We start from the raw sequence: 24445 nt of genomic DNA on the forward strand, positions 1-24445 counted from the left end.
GTGGGTAGGCATTTCCTAAAACTTCCTCTGTGTCAGACCTACTTCCCCAGATCTGTATGGGATGAATATTGAAGGGTGATTGCATTCCCCCACATCATGCATGTTTGTATGGGCCAGAGACAGAGAATACAAAGGCCAAGGATGTATTTTTTCCTATTCCTCACCATATTTTCATACACTACACATTAATAAACTTGTTTCTTGCCTTAAAAGCCTGGGAGGAGCTTGCTCTTTGAAATACTGTGATAGGTACTGTAATATATCCAAGCTGTAGAGAAGGAAAAAAACCCAGGAAATTACTCACTGACTCCTAGGAGGGGTAAGTAGAAGCATTTATTTTTGTTTAATGAAGCTGAAGCTAGTGTGCCTTAACAGTGAGTTGGACAACCTTGTGTTCACTTTTTGAATACGTCGGTTTGGTTTAGGAAAAGGTATGATTATAATTAATAACAAGTTTGATCTCCAGCTCTTGTTAATCACTGTGAAAGTGTTTTTCTGGGAAGTCAGTGTGTGTAAGAGGAAACTGGGGGAGATTTTAACCCTCTTAAGAGGTTGTTTTTGTTGAGTGGCCAAGGGCACCTTGCTTCTGTGGGGAAAAACATTGCCATCCCTAATGATTACCTAAGCTGTATTTAAATTTGTCATATAAAACAAACAAAATCTCAACAACAGTCCCATTTACTGCCTCTCCACCACCAAATAAAAAAAAGGTTTAAAGACAATTAAGAGTTTTTAAAGACAATTAAGAAATTACATGGTGAGCATCTACAGTTTGAAAACCCCATAAATGGATCTTTATCCAGTGGTCTTTATCCCTAGTTTTATAAAACTTAAAAGGAGAACAGGTTGATTGATGGTCTTTATCCCTAGTTTTATAAAACTTAAAAGGAGAACAGGTTGATTGATGTAGATATACCAGAGGTTATACACACTTGAAAGAAGGATCTACAAGTGTTGAAAACCACTTTTACCTAGAAGGGAAGGATGATGAATACAAAGGCAGTTGGTGCTCAGGACCCATTCAGAGTGAGAAAATGTGCAGTCTTGTGCTTGGGAGCAGGGACAGTTGCTGCTAAAGCTGTGGTATGCTGGTGACACTGCATGGCACATGCCATGCGGCAGTGGTCTGACACCTGCTGCCTGGAAAAACTGGGTGTAACAGAATTACACTTCAACTCTTATGTACTCTGATGAATAAAAACGTGGTTTGCATATTTACATGCTTGCAATGAGTTACCTGGACTACATGAAGTGAAGTAGGATTTTTGTGGAGGTTATCTGGGGGGGTGACTATTAAATCTCTGTTCACTGCTTTCATTTGTGCCCTTTTGCCTTTGAGTAGAGAAACAGCTGTGGCTGTGGAGCTGCTTGTAACAGGAGTTTGCTGTGGTTGCATTTTGAGCAGAAGTTTGTTATTTTAGAACATAACTCAGTGCCTGTTAGCACCCATATACCTCTGAACAGCAGCTGGGTGTTAAGTTAGTCACCTAATAGTCTACTCTTCTGCTAAATGGTTTGCTGTTCCTGCCCTGAAATTTTGGGAATGTGCAGTTTTGAGTTTCCTAATTGGTCAGTCCAGCAAAATTAACTAGTTAATGTGTGGTTACATTGAAGATAAATGTTGATTTATCAGTGGGCAGAAAATAGACTAAAAAAACATTTTAAATATGTTAATTTATGAAGTGAGACATGCATGAGACATCTGATATTGGAATAATTTTTACTGGGGTGCTACATTCCATGTAGGTTCTAGTACTGGTGGTACTGAGTAGTGGTGTTGCTACTAGAGATTTAAGTTGTTGTTATTAGTTCTAAGTAGCATAACAACTAGATTTCATTAAATTTGAGTATTGTAGATAAATAAATACAGGTCAAACAAACCACAGCATTTTAAAATATATGGTTATTCCAATGATCACATAGGCAGTGGAAAATTATTAACACACACCACCTCCAACAAAACTGGGTATGCTACAAGATTAGCTATGAGCAATATGATCTTTTTTCTATCTTTCATGTTGACAAGTCTGTGCATTTGAAAATTCAGACAAATTGAACATAAAACTACAAATCTTGTTATGTGTACATGTGCATCTTCGTGATGTTTTTCAGCACTTTTTATATTGAGGCTGAGCAAAAGCAAAACCTGTTCCACGTGCTTCTGTTTCCCATTTTTTTTACACTATTAACTAGCAAACTATTTCCAGTACAAAATCCAGCGGTAAAACAGCTGTGGAACTAGAAGTCAAAGAGTAAAGCAAAAATTTCTTTCTAGCAGTCATCAGTAAAGGATTAATAGAGAGACATATTTCAAACTTTGGTGCAGAGTTTGATATGACAGTGAGGTTGTATTTTCCATATTGGTTGTCTTTGTCAGTGTAAGTCTTCAGCTGGGTACAAACTAGCAAAGATGGGGAAGTGTCTGGCAAAGCACCATCTTCTGGAAGAGATGTGCTGCTGAAGCTTTGTGCTGGGAATGGTCCCTTGCCTGTGCTGGGATGATGGAGTTTTCTCACGGGGTCCCATTCTTGGTGCCTTCCTTGCTGTGTTTGCATGTGCAGTCATTACAGCCCTTCTGAGGAACATTTAATGTGCATTTTGAAGCAATATTTGCTTGTATGCAGTGAACTTGAGGACCTAGGGGCAATGGGTTTGTTTGTGCTTGTATACATGATACTTACTTTGCAGATGCACTGGAAATCAGTGCTGCTGAAAATGCAGCAAGTGCAGGAGATATGTGGTGCCTGTGCAGCCATGGGACAGAGAACCCCATGAAACAGAGCCATTTGGAAAGGTCTGCAGGCTAGATTTAATTTTCCTGCTGGGTCATTCCTGCCTTGGCCTGTGACTTCTGTTGGCTCAGGTTACAGCTCTTGTGTGCTGGAAGCAGAGACTCCAGCCCTGATAACCGTCTGGGAGCTTGTTCTACATGATGATGTTTAAGTGGATGAAAAATAAGAGCTATAAAGCATGCGCCTAATGAATAGTAGATTCTTCAAGTTGCCATGTTGAATGTTCAGAATGGGAAGTGCTTAGCATGTGCCTGATCATTTTTCCTTTATGGTGTTTTATTAACATATAATCTTTAGTTACATTAAGATTGCATAGCAATATGTCGTCATGGTTAAACTGCTCAGTAAAAGTTATTGATACATTTTTCTAGGCCCTATCTTGACATTTTGTCGGTCACAAAAAATGTGGCATTTTCACATGCTGCATTTTTATTGACTACTTAATGTGCCAGTATTTTGTTGTAATAAAAACCCTTCATGGGACTATACTATATTTTTTCTATTTTGAAGAAAGCTGTTTAAATTATTTTTCAATTATGTAAGTAAATTCTGGAATTGATTGTATTAATTATGAAATTCATATAGCTTGTTACACTTCGTTTGTAATTAGCAAGATGCATTCATTTTATAAATATTTATGCTTGTCAAATGAGCTTGTTTTCATAACTTGCTTATTTCATTTTTACCACTTGTGTGTTTCAGTTGTGCAAGACTTTCAGGTTAACATCAAAATGCAGGGAAGGAAGTGTGTACAATGGGATTGCATACCATCAAACAATTTACTTCATTGCTGATGCTAAGAGGTTATTTAGCATGAACAAATACCAGTGACTTTTGTGTTTAGGAAGCTGGTCAGTTCTGAGGGCTTTTCTCAAACCAAAAGATGTATGCACTTGAGTTTTTGAGAGAAGGTCCCACCAGGCTGCACAAGCAATGTTGAGCTGAAAACATTTGACTGTGGTTAACACTAGCTTGGGAGAAAAATGTATTTCTTACGTTGTTTGAATCAGCTCGTTTCTCTAGTCAGTCTGCAGCCCTTGTGGATTTGTGTGGCCATATGTTGGGTCACTTGTTAGGCATCGAGGGAAAGACTTGGTGTGCCTGGAGCTGGCAGCAGGAGTGCTGTGACCGAGGTGTTTTGACATGTCAGGCCAAAACCTGATTGACCTTTTAAAAAGGAGAGCGGTGGGGGATGAAGGGGACAGAGAATTTCCGAATATAAATGGAGATTAAAAGGAGTTGTATTTTAATACTTTAAACGGTATTTTATCATCAAGTTATTCCTTTATTATTACAGTAATAAATTGTATTATTATTATTATAATAAAAACCATATTTTTTTTGTCTCCTCTTGCAGAACTCATCTACTGAATAGCTGTAATATAATAGGACTTGTGCTTTGAAGCAATTCTGCTTCAGCGGCTTTAATGTTACACAATAGATAGTGTTTAGAGTAATTGAAGTTCTCAGGATAAGTTTCAATTATGAATTTCTTTCTTCTTTAGTGTATTTGGAAAATACCATTTGGTAAGCCTGGAAGTTTGTGATTTTTCTGGGGGAGGGTGGTGTCTGTTTATTTGTTTGTTTTTAGAAGCCAACCAACTAAAACAGTGCTTTCCTCCTACACTACCAGATCTGTGTTTAAAAAAAAAAAAAAAAATCAGCCCTGCAGCTTGGGTTCCTGAAGGAACCATTCAAAGGTATTACTGCTCCCTTATTCCTGAAAACTCATCTTAAAGAAGGGAGAAGAAAAAGGTAGTTTTATGTCAGAACAGAGGAAGTTTCCCCGGGGGTTTGTCACAGATTAGACAGGAAATCACACTACAAATTGACCCCAGAACTGGAATTCTAGCTCACCTCTTCCACCATAAGAGCATTTGCTCTTTTCTCTCAGACAGGCCACCCAGCTGAAAGAAGTACCTTTCTTTGGGTGAGGGGAAAGCTGTGCCCAAATCGTTACTGGGACTGGGTGGGAATTCCTTGTCCTTCAGTCCTTACAGCCAGGAATGTGCTGCTGGGCAGTCGCTGCAGTTGGCAGTAGTGGGAGTTCTCTGAGTTGCTGTTGACTTCTGTTCTTGTGGTGGTTCATGTTTCTCACAGTCTGTAAGGCACATTACATGCACTGTGATCATTTCAGATGCAGTTGGAAGGCTTGTAGCAAAAAAATAGCTGCACTGTTAAAGTTTCTCCTGTTTGGAAACAGTATCAGCTCACTGGAATGTTTACTGCATTTGTAGATGTATTGTTTTCTGTGTCATTTTAACCTGGTGCCAGAAGGTATGGCCAGACCAGTCACTTGAGTTAGTACTGAGAGAGGAGGACTTCAGGAGAGTTGGGAAGCTTACATTTTATTTTATGCAAGAGCTGCATATTCAAAAATCATGTCATTGTGGCTTCCTGCACTTCTCACCCTGTTTACCTCATCCTGTTGAGTAGGACTTTAGAGAAGGCTGCTTTCTGAAGTGACAGCCTTAGTTCAGTGTAACATGTGCAGCAACTGAGATCATCTCTTCCCGAAGCTGTCCCAACCCTTCAGTCTATATTCAGTAGCAAAGATTGAGTTTCTTGTGTCAGATTAAACTGCTCTTCAGCTCCATCTACAGGGTTACATTGTCCAGAGGGCCCTGTCTGCAGGAACTGCACCAGGAAAAGTTGGATGAAAGGTAAAGAGGTCATGGTGGCTCTTGACATAAAGATGAAAGACCTTCATGGGTGGATTAGAGCAAAACGATGCTTGGTAGGCTGTTTCCAACAAGATCCCCTGAACCTTTACCCTGGATGCTGCTGGAGACAGGGGATGCAGGCTGGGCATGCCTGGCATCTGCCTTGCAGGCGGTCGAGTATAGGTGCCTGGAGCAGTTTGTGAAACATTTACTGCTGAAATCATCTGAAATGACACCTGACACTAAAATGCAAGAACATGTGCATGTCAGGTCACTGGTAATGTCTGATACTGACCACAGAGCTGGTATTAATTGGATTGCTGAACTTGCTTGCTGTGCAGTATCAGGAAGGCTTGTGAGGCTTCGGGAAGAGCTAGCTGGATGTTTTTTGGTTTTTTTTATGTGAATATGTGTAAGCTGATGCCTCATTAGAAGTACTGGGTTTTGGTGCTTCATATACAGTTCCAGTGGCACTAGAGCAGTGTGGTCAGTGTGTGGTGCAGTGATACAGAAAAAGCATCCCAGCAGAAACACAAACCCAAGAGATCAGAGGGAAATTCAGCAGTGTGAACCTGGTCTGCTGAAGGTGTATATGCAAGAAGAACTGAGAGAAGGAAGATATTTTAATGGCAAAACTTCCAGTTTATGGTAGTATATGCAGCACGTGGAAAAAGAACTTTAGTGCAGCTCAATTCCTAATATGATACTTGGTTACTACTGAAGTTTAGGAAAATATGTTTCTTAGTTCTTTTCAAATTACTTGGAATTTAAGATCAGAAGAACAGATTTTTATGACACTTCATGCATCAGCTCTACTAGTGATCAGGATTTCACAAGCTTCTGCAAGAAAAATAATAGGATTTTTCTTCCTCAAAAGTAGAAGAAGTTTTTTTGTGGCTTATATGCATGAAGTGCTTTTTATTTCCCTCTCTATTCTTGATTTCCAGCAAAGTAACATGATAGCCCTTGCATTTATAGTCTTGACCACAATAATTAGAGATTTTCCTTAGTGGATGCATCCATGGAATGCTCCATGTTAGCTGTCCATGGAGTTCTGAGACATGGGAGGCAGGTGGATATGTCTGTTATTATGCAGACAATATGTGGTGAAAGCAGATTGCTTGTTTCTGGTTTCCAGAGATTGACTGATCAGGTGTTAGCATTATGTATCACTCGGTGCCTTAGCTATTTATTTTGTAATATGGTACACAGAACAGAGTAAATGGCTGTTGGTATTTTTGCATGTCAAGTGTGATATGGATAATAGAGGAAAACCAAGAACTATGTACCTTTGTGGAAGACCTAGCATTTCTAATTTCCGTATTTTGTTTCTCTTCTTTTTTTGCTGATGATACCAGGCCTCTTTTCAAATACAGATACTTAATAAAAAGACAGGTTATCTCTTTGGAAAAACAGTGTATTCACACCCAGAAAAATCAGTTTGATTATTGGCTAAATAAGTAACAGATTTCAAGACTTTAGGCAATATTAAGGTAAACATGAATTATCCCTATTACTTGAAATAATTTATCACCAATTAATGAGTAACAAGATAAAGGGCAAGTTTCAGTATGAAATTTAGAAGAAATGTGATAATAAATCACATGTCTGATGTTTCCCAGCTAAAATGTTTGTGCTGAAAGTGCTGACCCTTGGGTAATTAAATGGATATCCGTTACATTCAGTGTGCTGTGTGGATATCTGGGACTCACACTTCGTGTGTAGATGTGTAGGGTTGCTGCTGTTGAGTTGAGAAATGCATTCTTTGTGTGAGGGAGGCAGATTTAATCCTGCCCACCCTCTCCCCAGAGCCTCCTGCACGCTGTGGGCGCAGGGGCTGTTGCGGGGCGGTTTTTGAGCAGGTACCAAGCGGGCATTGCCAGCACGCTGCTCCTGCCAGCTGGGGAGGCAGATGTGGCAGAGGAAAGGGGGCAGGAAGGGAAAGGCTGTGATCCTGGTGTCCCCAGCCTGGGCTGGCCTGCTGCCCGGCCTCACGGGCTCCCGTGCGGGCACAGAGGAGGGGCATTGGGCATTGGGCATTGGCCGGGACAGGGATCTTGGCAGCTCCTGTTGGCCTGAGCGCCATCGTTAATGTGACACCAGGAGCTGGCAGAGAGTCTTGTGCAGGCTTGCCGCTATAATAATGTGATCTTAGAGCTTTTGACTGGTGCAAAGCATGAACAGAACCAATCTGTGCAAGTTACAGATGAATAGAAATCAAAGCGGAAACACCCTCATTCTTTTGTTTTTCAGAACCAAGTGCTTTTTAATTTGATTTTAGGTAAGCTTGGTCTGTGTTACTGTCTTCTGTTGTCTGAACCATTGAAAAACAGACACAAGTAAAAATCCTATGTAGTGAAGGCGGTGGAGGAGTTGATTTTGGAACAGTATGCATGAATTTTAATGATTTGAGGACAATGAGCCCTTGCAATTTGACTTGTTTACTCTGTTCTGGAATGTCTCTGAAGACATAAGATGGTTGGTAGCTCTAAGTAAAGCCACATTTAGAAGCTGATAGATTATGTTACTCTCAGATCAGTTAGATTCCAGGAGTTTTAATGCATTGAGATGCGAGCTGACAATGTAACATTTCTTCAGACCTCCTGGACAAATCTCTATTTTCTTGATATGACCACTGCTGAAAATGTTAGAGTAGCTATTCTTTGCTATGAACATGCAATACATTAGAGAGGAGATGTTGTGCAGGACCTAAGCTGCTAAACCACCAAACTCTGCCTGACCTGCCTTTTTCTTTTCTTTCCTTCTTTCCTTTTTTTCTCCGGTGGTGACAGAGAGAAGGGAGCTGTGGCAGATAGATAGTATGTAAGGAAAGGGCCATGAAAAGGAAGCAGTAGAGATGGGAGAAGAGACAAGAAGGCAAAGACAAAGATGTGAAGAGAAGGACTTGATGGAAGGAGGACTCCACTGAGAAGTTTCCAAACCACTGCTTTAGATTTTATGATATTTGTGATACCGTGAGGAAAATTTCTAATTGTCCTATTGTTTCACCAAACTGAAAGACAGTTATGTTCTTTAATTAACTTTTTATCCTAGATGTTGAAGGTGTCTAAGTAATTGGCTCTTGGACCACTAGGGAATGTGTCATTCCAGTTAAAAGATCATTGACATAATGAAATCTTTCAAGCATTTTCCAATGTACAATAAGTATAAAGAAATTGTTATTTTAGCACATTTTGGGCAGAAGATTATGGAATATAAGCTTTCAGTGATGTCTGTTTCAGTTCTTAAATTTTCCTCTCTCTAAGTTTACTGAAATAAATCTTGCAGAATGTTTGCATAAACTATAATCTGGTGTAATTTTATTAGAATCAGGGCCAGTTACATATGTGCAGTTCAAGTAACGGATTTTATTGTAGGGAATAAAATCACTCCTAACACTAACTTGCCTCATTGGTTAAATGCAGTATTTCTGTCATTCAGTGGTTCTAGACTTTGAACTGTGGCATTAAGAGTTGGCTTTACCAGTTTGTAGCTGTGATCATTGCTTTGCCCATATGAAATACCCTTCATGGCCTTCCAGAGCAGGCTTTCAAGAGATCACTTTTATGTTCCATTTATCAACTTTATGCTTTAAAACCATACAAACACCTGAACTGTAGGGAATGCTGGAGAGCAGTGTCCCAGGTTGGTGCTCTATGGAGCAGTGCAGGGTGCTAGCATTAAGCTGAAATGGAAATTGTCACTTCTAGTAATTCTGCATGGAGAAGATTTCCAGAGTAGCTTGGAGTGAAGCTACCCCACGGCATTTTTGTGAGTTGCTGTTGTATGTAGTGGAGTAGCAGTTATGAGAAGTACCATAGCTGTTTTCCTGGTGGTGGGGTAGGAATTCCTGTGAGAGGAGCTGTGCTGCCTGTGGCTCTGCATTTTGGGGTGAAAGAAGAGGAGCATAATTTGACTCCTGGAAAGCAGAGCTCAGTCTAAGGGATCTAAAAAGGAGGCAGAGAGGTGCATGCATCAGTCTGAGCTGTGCTTTAGCTTGTAATGGAGAGCATTTAGATAGGAGTTCCTTTTCAGGCATAGAGTAGGTAAAAATAGGTGTCTGAATATATAATGCTTTTACAGAGTTTGTAAGGTTGAGGAGTTTGTGGATTTGGCTGTGAGGAGGCCACTTTAAAGCACCAGTGCAGTTTCTCTAGTCAAAAGGTTAAAACCAAAAAAAACTGCTATAACATTATAAAAGGGGTTGGTAACAGACTTGGGTCCAGCATACAGGCCTCCAGGATGACAGGCATTTAAAGGGGAATGGAATAATTGCAGCTTTTTTGAAAGGAAACTTGTTCCCTTTTTTCTCAAAACTATGTCTTTATTTCACAGCAAGCAAGGGCAGAGCAAGAAGAAGAATTCATCAGTAATACTCTATTTAAGAAGATTCAAGCCCTGCAGAAAGAAAAAGAAACACTTGCAGTAAACTATGAAAAGGAAGAGGAATTTCTCACTAATGAGCTCTCAAGAAAACTGATGCAGGTAATTGGAGCCTTTACTGATGTTTCTCGCAGGAGCCTCAGGACTGACTGGTGACTGAACTTTTGTGTTCGTGTGACTGCACTCTGAGGGAAGTGGTCAGGTTGGAAAGCTGACACTTGATAAAAGCAAAGTACAAGAAATGTAGTGAGTGACCTTTCTTTTTAACATGTTGCTTTGAAGTTTGCATCTGCAAACTCAGCTTTGAGAACCTGAAAGTTTGTATAATGATGCAAAGAATGGGTATAGCTTGCAGTAAATGTCAACTGCTTTCCAGACAAGAGTTATTTTAAAATTATTATTTTAAAATGTTAGTGAAGCACACTTTCTTTTCTGGAGTATTTGATACTTAACACAAGTCCTAAAATATTAAACTTTATATACAAGAAGTGCAGCGATGCTCGAAGGAAATTTTTTCTGTAAGTTTGTCCATACTTGTAACAAAACCCTTGCTTCTGTTGAATTAACACACATCAGTTTGATGGTAAAAGTAAAAAGTAGAAGATGCTGGGACAATGCAGAGAAACTTCTTCTCGTTACCCAACTTGCTAATTTTTAGAAGGTGGTTAAGTATTCGTTGGAAGTGTCCTACATGGTTGCTCTGTTCTCACAGTCTTGCCTAAATACCTGCTTTTGGCTCCTGTAGGAGAAGGGGTACTGAGTCAGGGGAGTGTTTAATGTGATCTGCCTGAGCTTTTGTCATGCCATCAGTTCTGAGCTTTGTCATTAAAAACTAGGCACTTTAAAAGAAGCTTATTTGTATGTGGTAGGCATTGCTGTGTTCTGCAGCTGGAGACTGAAGGCATGTTTGGCCCTGCAGTTAGGAAATAGTGTTTGGAAACACCACTAGAGCTAATCCCATCTGGCGCTTTTGTCCCTGAAAACTGGGCCTTCTCTCACTTTGTCTCTTTGGTGCGTGTTATCACACAGGAAGCTCAGTAGCAAGATAAAAGATCCCTTACTTGGTATTACTATTTCCCCTTGCTGTTCTTGAGGAGTGACAAGAATGTTTCTGAGTAAAAGACGTGTTTGATTTCTAAGCCATACATTTTCATTAAAAGCAGAGAAGCAGATGGCAGTAAAATAGGGGTATCAACTGTTCTTTTCTAATTGAAGTAAGATGTGGATATCGTTACAGAAAAAGCTTTCCACTGAAGTCTCTTGCAGTAAAGGGAGAAATGGTACATGGAACAATGTTGTTTAATTGAAAGGGAGATGTGGAAATCTGTTACAGAACCAGGTTACGTGGGACTGTATAAAGAGGAAACTAAATCTTACTTTAAAATAAAAGCATGGATTACACCTGATTTGTTTGAAGGGTTTTGACGTCATAAAATGACCTTGGACACAAATTTGTGCCACAAAGTTCTGCAGCAAGTAAATTGTTATATCAAGTAATTGCTTCAAGTATGCTTAACCTTTTCCCTATAATTCATGAGATTGTTTTAACAGGTTTTTTTTAAACTATCTTTAGTGGCATTCTTAAATTGCTAAAATTATGCAAAATTGTGCAAAAAGAGAAATACAAACTTCTTGTCAACCTAAAAATAAAATTATATTTATTCTTTTTTGCTATGGACTTTCAGAAACTATTCTTTGACTTTTGCCCCAAATTATAGAAAAAGGTAACATTCTACTGTTGTCAAAATGGCCAAGGATGTGCTGAGCTCGTTTTATATATGAAACAATGCAAGGGCATTGTGCAGTTTGTCTGTTGAAAACCTTTAACAGGTGGAATTTCATTCTCATTGGTGAGAGAAAGATGCAGAGAAGCATCTGAAGCAGAATGCAGACATAAAGCTGGAGTTATTCTCACCTTTGTACACCATCTGGAGAAAATCCTCAGTTGTGGATTCAACATCATCCCATAGATACTACCCAGCTTTCAGCAGGCAAGCTGCAGGCTTCTGCTGAAAGAAAAAGCTCTATAGCCATACCTACAAGAGTATGGAGGTAAAATTCTGACCACCACCTGCAGCCTTGGATTTCATTCCATGTGGCCTTGCTGTAAGCCTTTGATAAACATGGCTATGTCAACCAGAAGATTTTAAAATACAGCAACTCATAAATGCAGCTGTGTTCCAAATTGTTCATCCTGAAGCTGTGTGATTTCTCTAAGCACCATTAGTTAGCAATTTTTGAAAGTAAATTGTGAGTTTGTCCTCTCAGATTAATAACACAGGTAACTCGAAAATGGGAACAGCAGTCAACATCCTGGTGGTGGTGTTGGTGGTTTGCCTGTGAAGGGTGAGTGGCATGGAATTTCTTGCTTAGAGGTTCACCTGAAAACTTCAGTGCACAGAGGAGATAAGGGTTATATCAGTGCTCCTCCACAAGGCCAGAGCTGGAACCTTTGTGGCTTGTGCATAGGCACCAGTGGTCTTTCTGTTTATGGCATATACTACAAATGTTATTAACCCTTCCCTTGCAGTGGTCAGCAGGTTCTGTTCTCCATACTTCTGGATGACTTCTCATACCCTTGCAATGGCTCAAGACTTGTAGTACAGGTGGAGCACTTGTTGTAAAGCAAACAGTTTAATATTAAAACTGTTTTTCTATTTGTATGTATGCTGGATGCAGATCTCATTTCATGGCTTGATTATGTCTTTGATGTGATAAAATTGCTGTGAAATACAAAACCAGAATATTGATATATTCCCCTAAACATGAGTAATGTGGGTGGCAACTTAGAAATGGTACAGAAGAAATGGTCCCTTGCATTAAAGAGCTTACCTGTAGAATTAGGGAAATTTCAATATTACTATGTTTCCTTGAAAGTAATTTTTCAACTCTTCAGAGGTCATGGACTTACTAAATTGACATTAGAATATTGATGAGTTGCAGGCAAATTTTTTAAGCAGCAAAGAACTAAAAATAATACTTGATGGTTTTTGTTTTGTGAAAGTTTATCTGCTCTCTGAAGGTTTTGATCCTTCAGTGTTGAATCCTGGAAATTCTACCCATGTAGAACAACAAATTAAAAAGTGAAGAAGAGAAACTCCTAATATTACAAATAAACTATTTTTTTGAAAAAAGAGGGCATTGTTAGTACACATCACATGGTCAGTTTAGAATTTGTTACTGTGTCTTTTCTATAGTTGGGTAGTCTTCCCATTTTTCAGATGTAGGGCTACATTCTTGGCTAATGTTTTTTTAGACCAGGAAGGTAATTATAATTTCCTTTTTTTTTTTTTTTTTAATTTCCTGAGATTTGTGGGTGCCAATACTTAACCATTACTCACTAGAGTGTAGCATTTCTATCTTTATTAGGAGAATAATGAACTCATAAATGCCCACTTCCATTTTTGGCATCTTTGCTCTGCAGGGAATTCTAGCTAAATTAGATGCAGATTTTGGATAATGACTTACCCAGGAATACAGTAGTCTCCTGTTGGTTGTTCCACTGTTCTGTGGGGTCACTCTTAATCTCTAGGTTTTCCAGGCAGTGTTGGTCTGACCTGGAACTATACTTACAGCATTCACGCTGTCAGGCATTGTACATCAAAAGCTTCTTGCCTTTTGGATGAGTAAGGGAAAAAAATTGCATATAAATCTATTGTTTTGTCTACAACTTTGCATTTTGGAACTGAAGAGAGGTACTTCTGCTGAACTCTATATGATTTGCACTCTCAATTTTTCAAGTATTTACAGCTCTGTGCTTGTTTCAAAATCACTGCCATATTACTCTGTTGAAAGGCACTTAGCAGAGGGACTTTTTCCACAGTGCCTGTATGTTTGTTGCTTTGTCAGACCTTTGTTTGTCACAATTGTAGGGGCTTATGCCTCTCATTCAGCCTTGCTTCTGGAATGAGCTCCCAGCAAATTAAAACATTTTAAATGTAGGAGCTGCCTGCCGGAGCTGCAGTGCTCCTCCAGTAGCCAGGAAGAATCCCCCAGTTCAGCACCGTGTGCATTACTGCTATAAAACACAGGCTGACATCAGGTTTGCAATATCAGAAGAAATTAATTTTGGAACTTTTTACTACATGCAAGACTGAATCTAAGCAGACATGGTAGCACATAAAAGAAGGTGTTTCCCCTGGAATAATACTGTCTTTCTGGTGCCATGCTATTGCTTTATAATATTGTTTAATAACTGTAACTTTCACTGTCTCTACAAGCCAAATGAATGAATATACAATTTTATTAGATAAATTTCTTTTGTTTTGCATGATTACTAATTTTCTTGGTTGAGTGTTGCAAGAGTGAAGAAGCACATGCATCTCAACAGAAGTCTTAGAGTGAACAGAAGATTTTTATCACATGCATCCCTGATAAAGTTCTTATAAGCCTTTTACATATTTACTGTATTTTCCTATGTACTGCATGTAATTGTATTTTTGTTTACCTAAGGAAGTCTCTAAAAAACATGGAATTTTTTTTATAGCATCCCCAATGCTTAATCATTATAGGATGGTAGCAGTATATTGCAGAATATCATGAGAAGCGTTTTGATGCAGGCTATGTCCTTGCAGCAGTGGACATGGATGTGTTGGGTTACTGTTTTGAAACTGAAAGTAGCAAGTCTTTAAAATTTACCATTTGTGAAACAAGGCTGCTCCAAAGAAAAAATTATTTTTAATATTATGGAGTCATTAAATTGTGCGCCAATCATTTTAAAAATCAAATTCAGATTTTTTTTCAACACCCTTATATTTTTGGAAGTCCAAATTGGTCCAAGTAGCTGAACTTGAAAGTGAGATGTTACAACATACCAAGATAATAGTATCTGTAGTCAGGCATGTTAAGTAATTGGATGTCTGTACAGAAATGTTTCTTATGTAAGTCTGATTCTTGACAATTCTTTAAAAAATTGTAAGTCTGTAAACATAAGCTATTACCCTCCTGCTCTCAAAACACCATGCATCAGCTCAAGGATGCTAACGGGATTGTGTGGAATAGGCAGAGCCAGCTCATCTGTCAATTATTTGATGAACATCTGGGCATAAAGAGGAGGCAAACTGCTGATACAAAATTGTTAATGAATTGGACTTTCAGGATGCAGCAAAGGAAGAAGTTGACAGCTTTTGAGGGCCTGGAATACCTAAAAATAGACTGTAGATCATAGTCTGGGGTATAAATGAGGGTTAGATTTCTAAGGGGGAACTTCATCCATTGGTTCCATTACTTTTTTATAAAAGACTTCCCACTATCCCAAAAGTAAGCCAAAGAAGGAAGGTAAGCATGGTCCTGCATTGTATGAGGACTTGTTTCTGCAGAGGGAGAGTATTGCTGTAGTTGTTTAGAACTTAAGTGAGCTGAGGCACACAGTCCTGCTGCTAAGCTTTGTGTCTGATAGCCCCATTCCCACTTCAAACTAGTCACTGTCTCTCTTGCACCAAACCCATCTCTAATCTTACAGAGCTGAAAATTCTTCTTCAGTTTTCATATGCAATTCAAGGTCTGTAAGACATTGGCATCAAGGTGACACTTTCTAACACGTTTTCCCTTCTCTTTAGCTGGCAGGTGTATCTGTAGACCATTATTACTGTAATTGCATATAATTAAAAACAGTTGGGAAAAACTCTTGTACTTTAGGAAGTAAAATAAACACTATCCACCTGTATTGTACCAGGGGATATTTTCTCATTGTTAGCAATTCTATTCTTCAGCATTAAGGTTTCATCAGTAACTGGATTTTGATTATTTTGGTTTGTTTTTGTGATCAAAGGAAATAAAAGGTAAAAATTATTTTATCCTGTATGAGTGACAGACACCACTCAGACATAGTCAAAATATATTTTGGGGATGTTAGTAATATTTTTCTCTCTCTTTGTAAAATTAAGTCTTTTTTTTTATTCTAAGAATTTGCTATTCTGGTATTTGTTTTAAATTGTGAAAAATCAAATCTTAACATTGACAAGCCCTGAAAACACAACCCCCAATCTTTCCCCTTATATATATTGCCAAGTATTTGCTGTCTGCCTTGTGCTCTTCCTCTGTGAGCCTTTTGCCTTGTTCTCTGTGGCAGGGTGCACTTCACAGACCATTTTATCTCTAAATAGGAGCAAAAGGAGCTGAATTAACAAATGAGCAGTTTTAGCTTATTTCAAAATCAAAGTCTGTTCTTTCACTGTGGCAACCTTGGTTTGTGTCCATGACTGTGAAGTGTTTCTCCATTTCCTCGGGTTCTCCTCACACATTTAACCCTGTGATCTTACAGATTGTTATATACTAGCCAGAAAAACTGAAATAGAAAAAATAAGCAGGTGGCAAAAGGTGCTTGCAATTGTCAGTGGATGGTCAGAACACAATGTAATTACACCATTGTCTGTTGGTGACATTGGCTTTTTCCTGAGTCAGGTTCACGTGTGTGTACCATGGTGCCAGTCCCGCTGTTCTATCCACAGCAAGACTTAGATCCCTGTCGCAGAGGGACTCTACTCCAAGCCATGCTTTGTGTTAATATGAGGAGGGATTTTTGTTTCCATCTACTTGAGAGCCTTGAGAGTTAAATTTTTCATTTCCATTGGATATATTGTATGAAAAAAAAATCCTTCCGGTATTAAGAAAATGTATAACATTGATTTCAAATAACTGGTATCTTTATGTCATCAGGACATAAAGTTTGATTTTGATAGCATAGGGATATAAATTAGAAAATTCTTTTGTTGTTTGTAAACTCGTTGCACAGCAATTTCATTAGTATGACTTCAGTCACGATTTTCAGCTTTCAGCTGCCTGGAGAAGGAAGTGCTAAGACCTGCACTTTGTGCTTTGGGTGCTCTTGAGATGATGCATTTAGATTAAAATTAGTGCTTTTGTGAGTATTAATATATATTTTTACTTTGGAAATGTCATATATATAATGCGTTATATGTAGTATATAAAATAACCTGTTTTGATGTTACTTAATTCAGTAGTTGGAAGTGTACTTTTCTCTGCATTGTAAATATGCAGCACAGTTAAAAATGCTCCTTTTTGAAGGGCTGTTGGGTGAGTTATGCATTTTGAAGTTTATTGAGAAGCATCAGTAGAGAATTTAATATGCAGGAGGAATAAATGTGTGAATAAATGTATAAAAGATGCCTAAGTTCATGCTTTTATTTAAAATATTTACCTGTCTCCTAAATTTTTAGCTGCAACATGAGAAAGCTGAACTGGAGCAGCATTTAGAACAGGAACAGGAATTTCAAGTGAACAAACTGATGAAGAAGATTAAAAAACTGGAAAATGATACAATTTCGAAGCAGCTCACCCTGGAGCAGGTAACTCTTTCATTGCACCATTATATGACTGAGGAAAAAACAAGTCCTTTTGTCTTAGATTTTACTTAATGTTTTAAGCATGTAAGAAACTGGGCAGTATTGAGAATATAGAAAAGTCAGTTCAACTTCCAAAGCAACAGAAAAGTAACATAGTTTATTATGAGAAACTTGGATTCGTTTTTTTCATGGCCATTATATCTTAGTATCTATAGTATTATATCTATTATAGTAGCCTCTGTGTGGGCTTTCATGTCTGCTGGACAGCAGTGACTTCTGCAAATGCAGCTTTTTTGTAAATAATGCTGCTTGTTGCTGTTCATCAGCTTCCACTCGTGCTGCTGGTGAGAAAAGCCTGTCACTTGTGATGGTGTTAAGCACAGTAATAAATGATCTGTTTGTGGTCTAGTTGTGCTCTAGGTCACCTTTTGGTGGCAGCTTGGATAGCACAGCCCTGGAACTGTGAGTTGTCAGTTGTGTGTATCCTTCAGAAGCCCTGAAGTTTGACTACATCCAGCTCCCTTTCTCCGTAGACAGTTATGAAGATTACAGAGATAAAACCACTTGTTTGGTGTGAGAACCCCGGGATTGATTTGGGGCTCTCGTGTGGTGGTAAAGTCTCTCCTCCAACCCGCGCTTCCAAAGAAAAACTCCACAGCCTCTTGTTGTCCGGTCTCAAGGTAGTTTATTGCTAGCTATCTAAAAGATTGTCCTGCGCTGCGGCTGCTTTGGTCTGCGGCCCAGGCAGAGGTACACACTCTCCTGACACCCTCACTGTCCGGTGTCTTCGTCGTCTCTCTCCCCGCCCAAAGCTGCTGCTATCTTTTATATGATATATTACGTCTTACATGTTTATAGATTTTCCCCAATACCTACTATCTACGTTACAATGTGCTTTTCTACTCTAAACCAATCTGTGAATGCCAACATCACCAAGAACATGGAGGTAAGGAAGAAGAAGGAGGAAGAATAAGATAAGGACCACTTTCCTCCATCTTAGAACTCCTGACCCCCCTGTACAAAGTGAAAACCCCCCTGTACAGGTACTAAAACCCCCCTGTACAACACTAAAAAATTTTACCCTCTAACTTGTGACTACTTTTACTATACCATCTAACATTCTGTGACTGCTTGTTCCACCCTCAAAGTTGGTAATTCATTCCATGGTTCAAACTCAAAATCACAGTTGTTTTCAGCTGCTTGCCAGGGTCTAAAATGCTTCTGACCAAGGCCTGGAACCTCTAAAAATGTCTGAGGGACATTTTGGGTTCCGACAGTTTGGCTGTGTTTCCACAGGATGTTTAGACATTGGCAGTGCTCATGTCTGATTTTAGGCATCTGCATCAAAGCATCTCAGTGGTGCCAGTAACTTTTGACTTAAAAGGCAAACTGGTGAAACCTTTAAGCTGGTGAGTCCTTTAAGTTAAAGGACTCCACATTTTCTGGCATGTGCAGGTCCAGTAATTCAGGTGATGTAAATATAGTGTGTTACCTCTGTGATTTCTTCTGCTGTGGAACATTTTTTGTTGCTGGTAATCTGAACTGTTACCAGTTTTGTACGAGTCTCCTTTTCCTGTTGACATGGATAAATTAGTTCATGGCTATCTAAATGATCACGTGAGTTCTCTTGATTCACGTGGAAACATTCTATATGGAGAGACCTATGGAACAAACTGAAAAATGAAAAGGTAGGAATACGTAGTTGCCAACAAATCCTTATCCAGCATGGAAATAGCATGAGGTTGAAATAACTCTCTTAGCCACAAGGTGGTGGTGGCTGCCACTTAATCAAAATGCAAAGTAAGCTTAATGTACTAAGCTGTTGTAGTCTTTGAAATGTTAGCATGAGGCATGGCTGAAATCTTCATGGTATTATTTTTGTCTCGTTTTTCTGGACAGACAGACTTGTCGAATCATAAGATTTGAAACTTGTTGCTACATCTAAATGTCAGTGATACACTGTTCAAAAAGCACAGGTGCACAAAGGTCTTCAGTATCTGGCTTTGAAAACTTTGTGAAGATATTAAAATTTGGCTGTCATTGCTTAGAAATTCCATGTGAATTTAGTGTAATTCACCGTATGTCTTTGTTTTCTTTTGCAGTAAGGTAAATGTCAGGTTACTTAGGGCTTCAGCACACTTTCTTTCCTCACACAAATTAAAAGTGCTGATTGTGCTAATTAACCAGCTGAAGCAGCAGCCTTGGGGCATGTGCTGTACCTAGCAAGAAGAAACCCAAAATTGTGAGGAAAGTCATGTTGCCTTTATTGCACACAGAGAGAATTAAGGAAGCGGGATTGTCACAATCTGCAGCACAACCTTCAGAACACCTGTTAAACAGGGCTTAGAAGGAGAACTCCAACAATGCTTTGAGCTGGGCTATATTGAGGTCTGTCACTAATCAGTGAGCAGACATTACAGCATATGTTCACTAAAATGTTTTTTCTAAAATAGAGAGCATGAATTATTTATGCTGTATGTTCTTTCTTTCTCCTTTCCTTTTTTTCATCTGAGCTGCTTATACCACAGGTGATTAGGAGGTAGCTGGTTTCTGGTTGCATAGATTATTCCTTAATAAAAATTAAATTGGATTTTAGGGTTCAAATGTGACCTGAAATAATTTCTTAAGTCAGCTTAAAGTCAGCAGAACATTCTTCTCTGAAGGCAAATGGTGAAGAATTTTACAGCATGTGACTATTTCATTAACTGAATGACTCATTTAAAACGAGCAATAATGTTCTGTGTTCCAGTTCAGTGGTTTGATACGAAATAAATAGCTGTCAGGATTGCCTGACGGAGGCCAAGTGTGTGTACTCTTGCTGTTACTGTTTTTAATTGCTTTTCTATTTCATGCAGTGTAGTGACAAACTAGAATTGTTGCAGTTAGGGGATGAGAAATAACAGCTAAACTGCTAACAATCATCTCCTATGTTTGCTTTGAAAGGAGAAGAACATGAGATGGTAAAACCTTTTGGAAAGATTTTATTGGAAAGCAGCAGAGAATTAAAGCTACAAAGGGCAAGGTGGAGATGAGAAGCAGAGAAGTAAAATTTGGGATAGTGGGCATAGGCAGAGATGAGCATATTCAACTTTGATTTGGAAGACATCCATTTCAGGGGGGAACAGTTGTGCTTTTTAATGAGTTGGCAACACAATTGACAAATCAATAATACAGAAATACATGTAAAATGGATATTTTAGCTGCATTTTGAAGTAAACTAGGTGCATGTGTGAGAGAGAAGAAACACAAGTGAGTGGTGAGGAAGGTTAAAAGGAATTTTACTCTTTCTCTGAAGGGAAGGGTAAGATCTGAAAAGCAAGCAATACTTCTTTGTTTCCTTGTTTTAATGGTCAAAATTTGGTGATGCTGGATTGTAGCTCTGAATCCCTGTAGAGTGATACTAGTATTGACAGAGCTGCTGGCTTGGTCCTGAGCATAATCCCATCCTGCTTATTTTATTTCAGAGTATTACCACATTGCTAAAAAAGTAATTGAGTGGAGTACATTTCAAAGTACATCTGAAACTATTGAGTACCAAGCCAAATACACCAATTCTTTGAATTCACAGCTCTCAACAGGCTGCTGCAGTAGGTGCCATGCAAGGTGTTCTTCCTCCAAGCTTTGAAATCCTGACAGTGCCAGAAACTGGCACGACACTCATGACCAGGAAAGGAAGATCCCTGTTTCCAGTATGTTTTCATATTGCTGGAAATGTGGAGTTCCAAATCTGCTTCACCTGGTTTCTTTGGTATTTTGTCAGAGTAGCTTCAGGGCACAACACAGGGCTTGTTTGTGTATTGTTGCTGATGGTTTGACTTGGCCATTGTGCACACTCACCTATGAGCAGATTTATAATTAATGGACTTCACTGCCTTGGTGATGGTTGCTATAATACTAAATGTAATCTTAGGTTTTTCAAATCCAGGCTTATAAATAATTCACTCTGTCTTTAAATTCCAATGTGCTCTTCTTCTTACCATTAAAAGATCCAAATTTCTTTTCACCTATATGTTCTTGTGGGTTTGTTTGTTGCTAGATCAACACATAGTTGTAAGAAGACTAAGAGTTCAGGCCATGCTGCGTTGATATGATGCAAAAACCGTTGCTACAAAGATCATAACTACATTATGCATTAAGACTTTTTTCATCGTGTGACTATCTAGATAGCTGTGCAATGTAGTGGAGATCTGGGTTTTACTAATGTAGAAGCACAGTGTGCAGACTGCCAGGACATTTTCTGTATGTTCCCAGCCCCAGGCGTTGGCCAGACTGGCTGAGGAGCCCCGAGGCAGAGTGCCCTGTGCTCCTGGGGCTGAGCCCTTTGCTTCTTTGCTTTCCTGCCACTCCGCCTCCAGCTGTGTGGGCAACCAAGTGTTGCTCAGGATCCACATTCTCATCCTACTGGGGAGGCTGAAGCATGTTGCTTCTGACTTCTCTTTTACTGAGATGTAGGTTCCCTGAGCTGTTAATGTACATCTGGAAACTCAAACATGGAAAGATTTGCTAGACAGTGTTTCCTAGGAACAGTGTATGTTCCCTATTACTCATCAACATATGTCTTCACAGTAACTAATTCCTCTAACTTTTAAAGGAGAAGTTGTACATTCATTAAACTTGCACTGGTACCTGAAGTATGTAAATTTGTATTTTGTTTGGGTTTCTCAGCATTAATTTTGCTAGACAGTGTTTCCCAGGAACAGTGTATGTTCCCTATTACTCATCAACATATGTCTTCACAGTAACTAATTCCTCTAACTTTTAAAGGAGAAGTTGTACATTCATTAAACTTGCACTGGTACCTGAAGTATGTAAATTTGTATTTTGTTTGGGTTTCTCAGCATTAATTTAGTGGTTAGCATGAATAGTTTACAGATGTAGGTGCTGCAATAGCTCTTCAGCCAGTGATGTAATAAATGGAAAACGCTTATTTCTGTTTTCTGTCTTTCCATTTTCTAATGTGAGATTATTCGCCCAGCAGAAAAGTAGTGTTAACTACTTTTAGCTTAGCTTGGAAAAATGCTTCCATGCTGTTTTCCATCTGTAAAGGTGTTGATCTGTTCTCAAATATTTTGTTATTGACAACTTCTTGAGTTCAGCTGCATTGCTACAGAGTAAGATCAGCTGTCCCTCTTAATATTCTCCTTTCTTAATAATGTTTGCATTGTATTTCTACTTAAACTCTAATAATAGTTTTCTTCATGTGTGGGTCTACATTATATCTTCTTTTATTAACTTTAGAGTAGGAAGTTGTACATTTTATCTTTTATTAACTTGTAATAGAATCAAGAATGCTTGCTCACACAGTTAAGTGTATGTGATTCATGTCAATTTAAGTTTTTAAATTTATAAAGCCATTGCTAAGATAGAATTACATTTGTTTTGCTAAGTAACACTTAAGGCAGTTCACGTAACCTTTTCTTTACTATTTTTATGTCCTTTACCTAACACTAGGCACACAAGGCAAACATGACTTTTCTTCCATTTCTGAATTACTTAACTGTGGCTCTTCCTCTAAAACATTGAAAACTTTTAAAACCATCTCTTAAACTTTTAAAAAGAATAGACCTTGCTGTAGTGAACAGTAAATACAGTTTGAATTTCATAGATTCATGGTATAGGAGATGTTTTTAAATAGGTTTGTCATCAGTGCCTGCATGTCCAGGGTTCATGCTACTGCTTATTGGCCAGGGACAAGTTCTCTGAGAAGAACTTGTGTTAAAGAGATAACAACTGTGCAACTACTGAATCTCTTGATTTTTCCAGGGTATTGTACCTGAATTGTGTCTCTTCTTCCCCTTCTCCTCATTTCTGTGAAGCATTATATAAAATTATGTTGGAGCTTTCCTAGTGACAGCTCCTTGCAAAAAAATCCATGCCCATCATTTTTGCTAATTATTTTTCCTCTCCAGCTAAGACGTGAGAAGATTGACCTTGAAAACACTTTGGAACAGGAACAAGAAGCACTAGTGAATCGTCTCTGGAAGAGGATGGATAAGCTTGAAGCAGAAAAACGGTTTGTCTTGTTACAGTGCACTCCTTACTATGGGAAAGGTTTTTAATACTCATGTTCTGGATAAAATATGTTCATCTCTGTCCCACTGGAGTTGTCTAATCTGTGACAACCTGTAAGATGAAGCAGTTGTGAAGTTCCTTGTTAGCATGATGCCACATCACTGATTGCTTAAAATAAAACTAACCAGTATAAGAAATTACCTGGGAAAGATTGAAGGAATTTATTGAATTTTTTCAGCTGCTGATAGTCTCTTTTTAAAGTTTCTGGTTTGTGGTCAGCTTTAAATTCGTGTTTGTTATATGAGAAGTGATTGCTTTTTCCCTGTCTGCTTAAAGAAGACTTCAGCTTTTCCTCAGTGGTGTGCACTCATGTCATTGAGACTTCCCAATGGTTCTTTAGTAGAACTTAAGACAGTGACTCTTTAAATTATTGGAACAGCTAAAATTAAAAATACGTATGAAGGCAACCATCTCTTAAATGTTATAATAGAACTCAGTTTGAGGAGAAAGTAGGAGAGAATAATGATTTATTAATACCTGATTTTTTAATGTGTTTATTGTTATGTTAATGTGACCCTTTGAATCTTGGCTGGAGCATTAGAAAGCACCTGAGGCTGGATGAACTGCAGGTTTTGTAGTTTTATTTTACAGAGCCCTGCTGTGTGGAAGGTGCTCTGAAGAGCTACATGTGATATTCAGCAGTGGTAAACCCATAGCGGGATGAGCCTTTGGTAGGATTTTTGCATATCTTAGATTTAAAACCTTCTTTAAGGCAAACCATTTCTGGTTTGATTTATTTCAGACTGTGCTCTTGCCTGTGAGGAGCTGTGCTGGAATCAGCCCTTGCTTTAGCACTTTGTATGGTACACATGAATACTGCACTGTGCAAGAGGCACAAATTGCTCTTCAGGGCAGGGTTGGATCTGGCCTATCAACATGTTCCCTCTAAAGTTTCATGCTTTCAGGGTGGAAAATACTCCTGTGTTACCTCCAAAAAACATAATTTAGAACCTTTAATATCTGCCATGTGCTTATTTCATAACAGAAGTTCATTAGGCCTGGATTTACCATAATTTATTTGAAGTGTTTGAAACCTTGACTATATGGAGCACCTTAATACCTTTTTGTTTGGAAATTAAAAAAAAAAGGGAGTCTCTTTTACTGTCCTTCAGAAAATGTCTGTGAAATGCAGAAAAGCTGTGTTTCAAGACAGACATACTTTACTCATCATTAATCTTCACTATGTGTCCTTTCTTCAAGAACATAAATGTAAAAACTCTTAAGAGATTAA

The 24445-nt window shown here is 38.6% G+C and overlaps 1 protein-coding gene across 2 annotated transcripts in view; it reads left to right on the plus strand.

Annotated features, from left to right (window-relative positions):
• Window positions 1-24445, plus strand: part of CCDC6 (coiled-coil domain containing 6) — a 52429-nt gene that overhangs the window by 9819 nt on the left and 18165 nt on the right. For both annotated transcript variants that reach the window (XM_030275810.4, XM_030275811.4), the window contains exons 2-4: window positions 9791-9940; window positions 17017-17145; window positions 23052-23155. In XM_030275810.4, coding sequence (XP_030131670.3) covers window positions 9791-9940; window positions 17017-17145; window positions 23052-23155 — 383 coding nt within the window. The remainder of the gene's footprint in view (window positions 1-9790; window positions 9941-17016; window positions 17146-23051; window positions 23156-24445) is intronic.

This window comes from Taeniopygia guttata, chromosome 6 (assembly GCF_048771995.1).
Source record: "Taeniopygia guttata chromosome 6, bTaeGut7.mat, whole genome shotgun sequence".
In the NCBI taxonomy this organism is placed as follows: Eukaryota; Metazoa; Chordata; class Aves; order Passeriformes; family Estrildidae; genus Taeniopygia; species Taeniopygia guttata.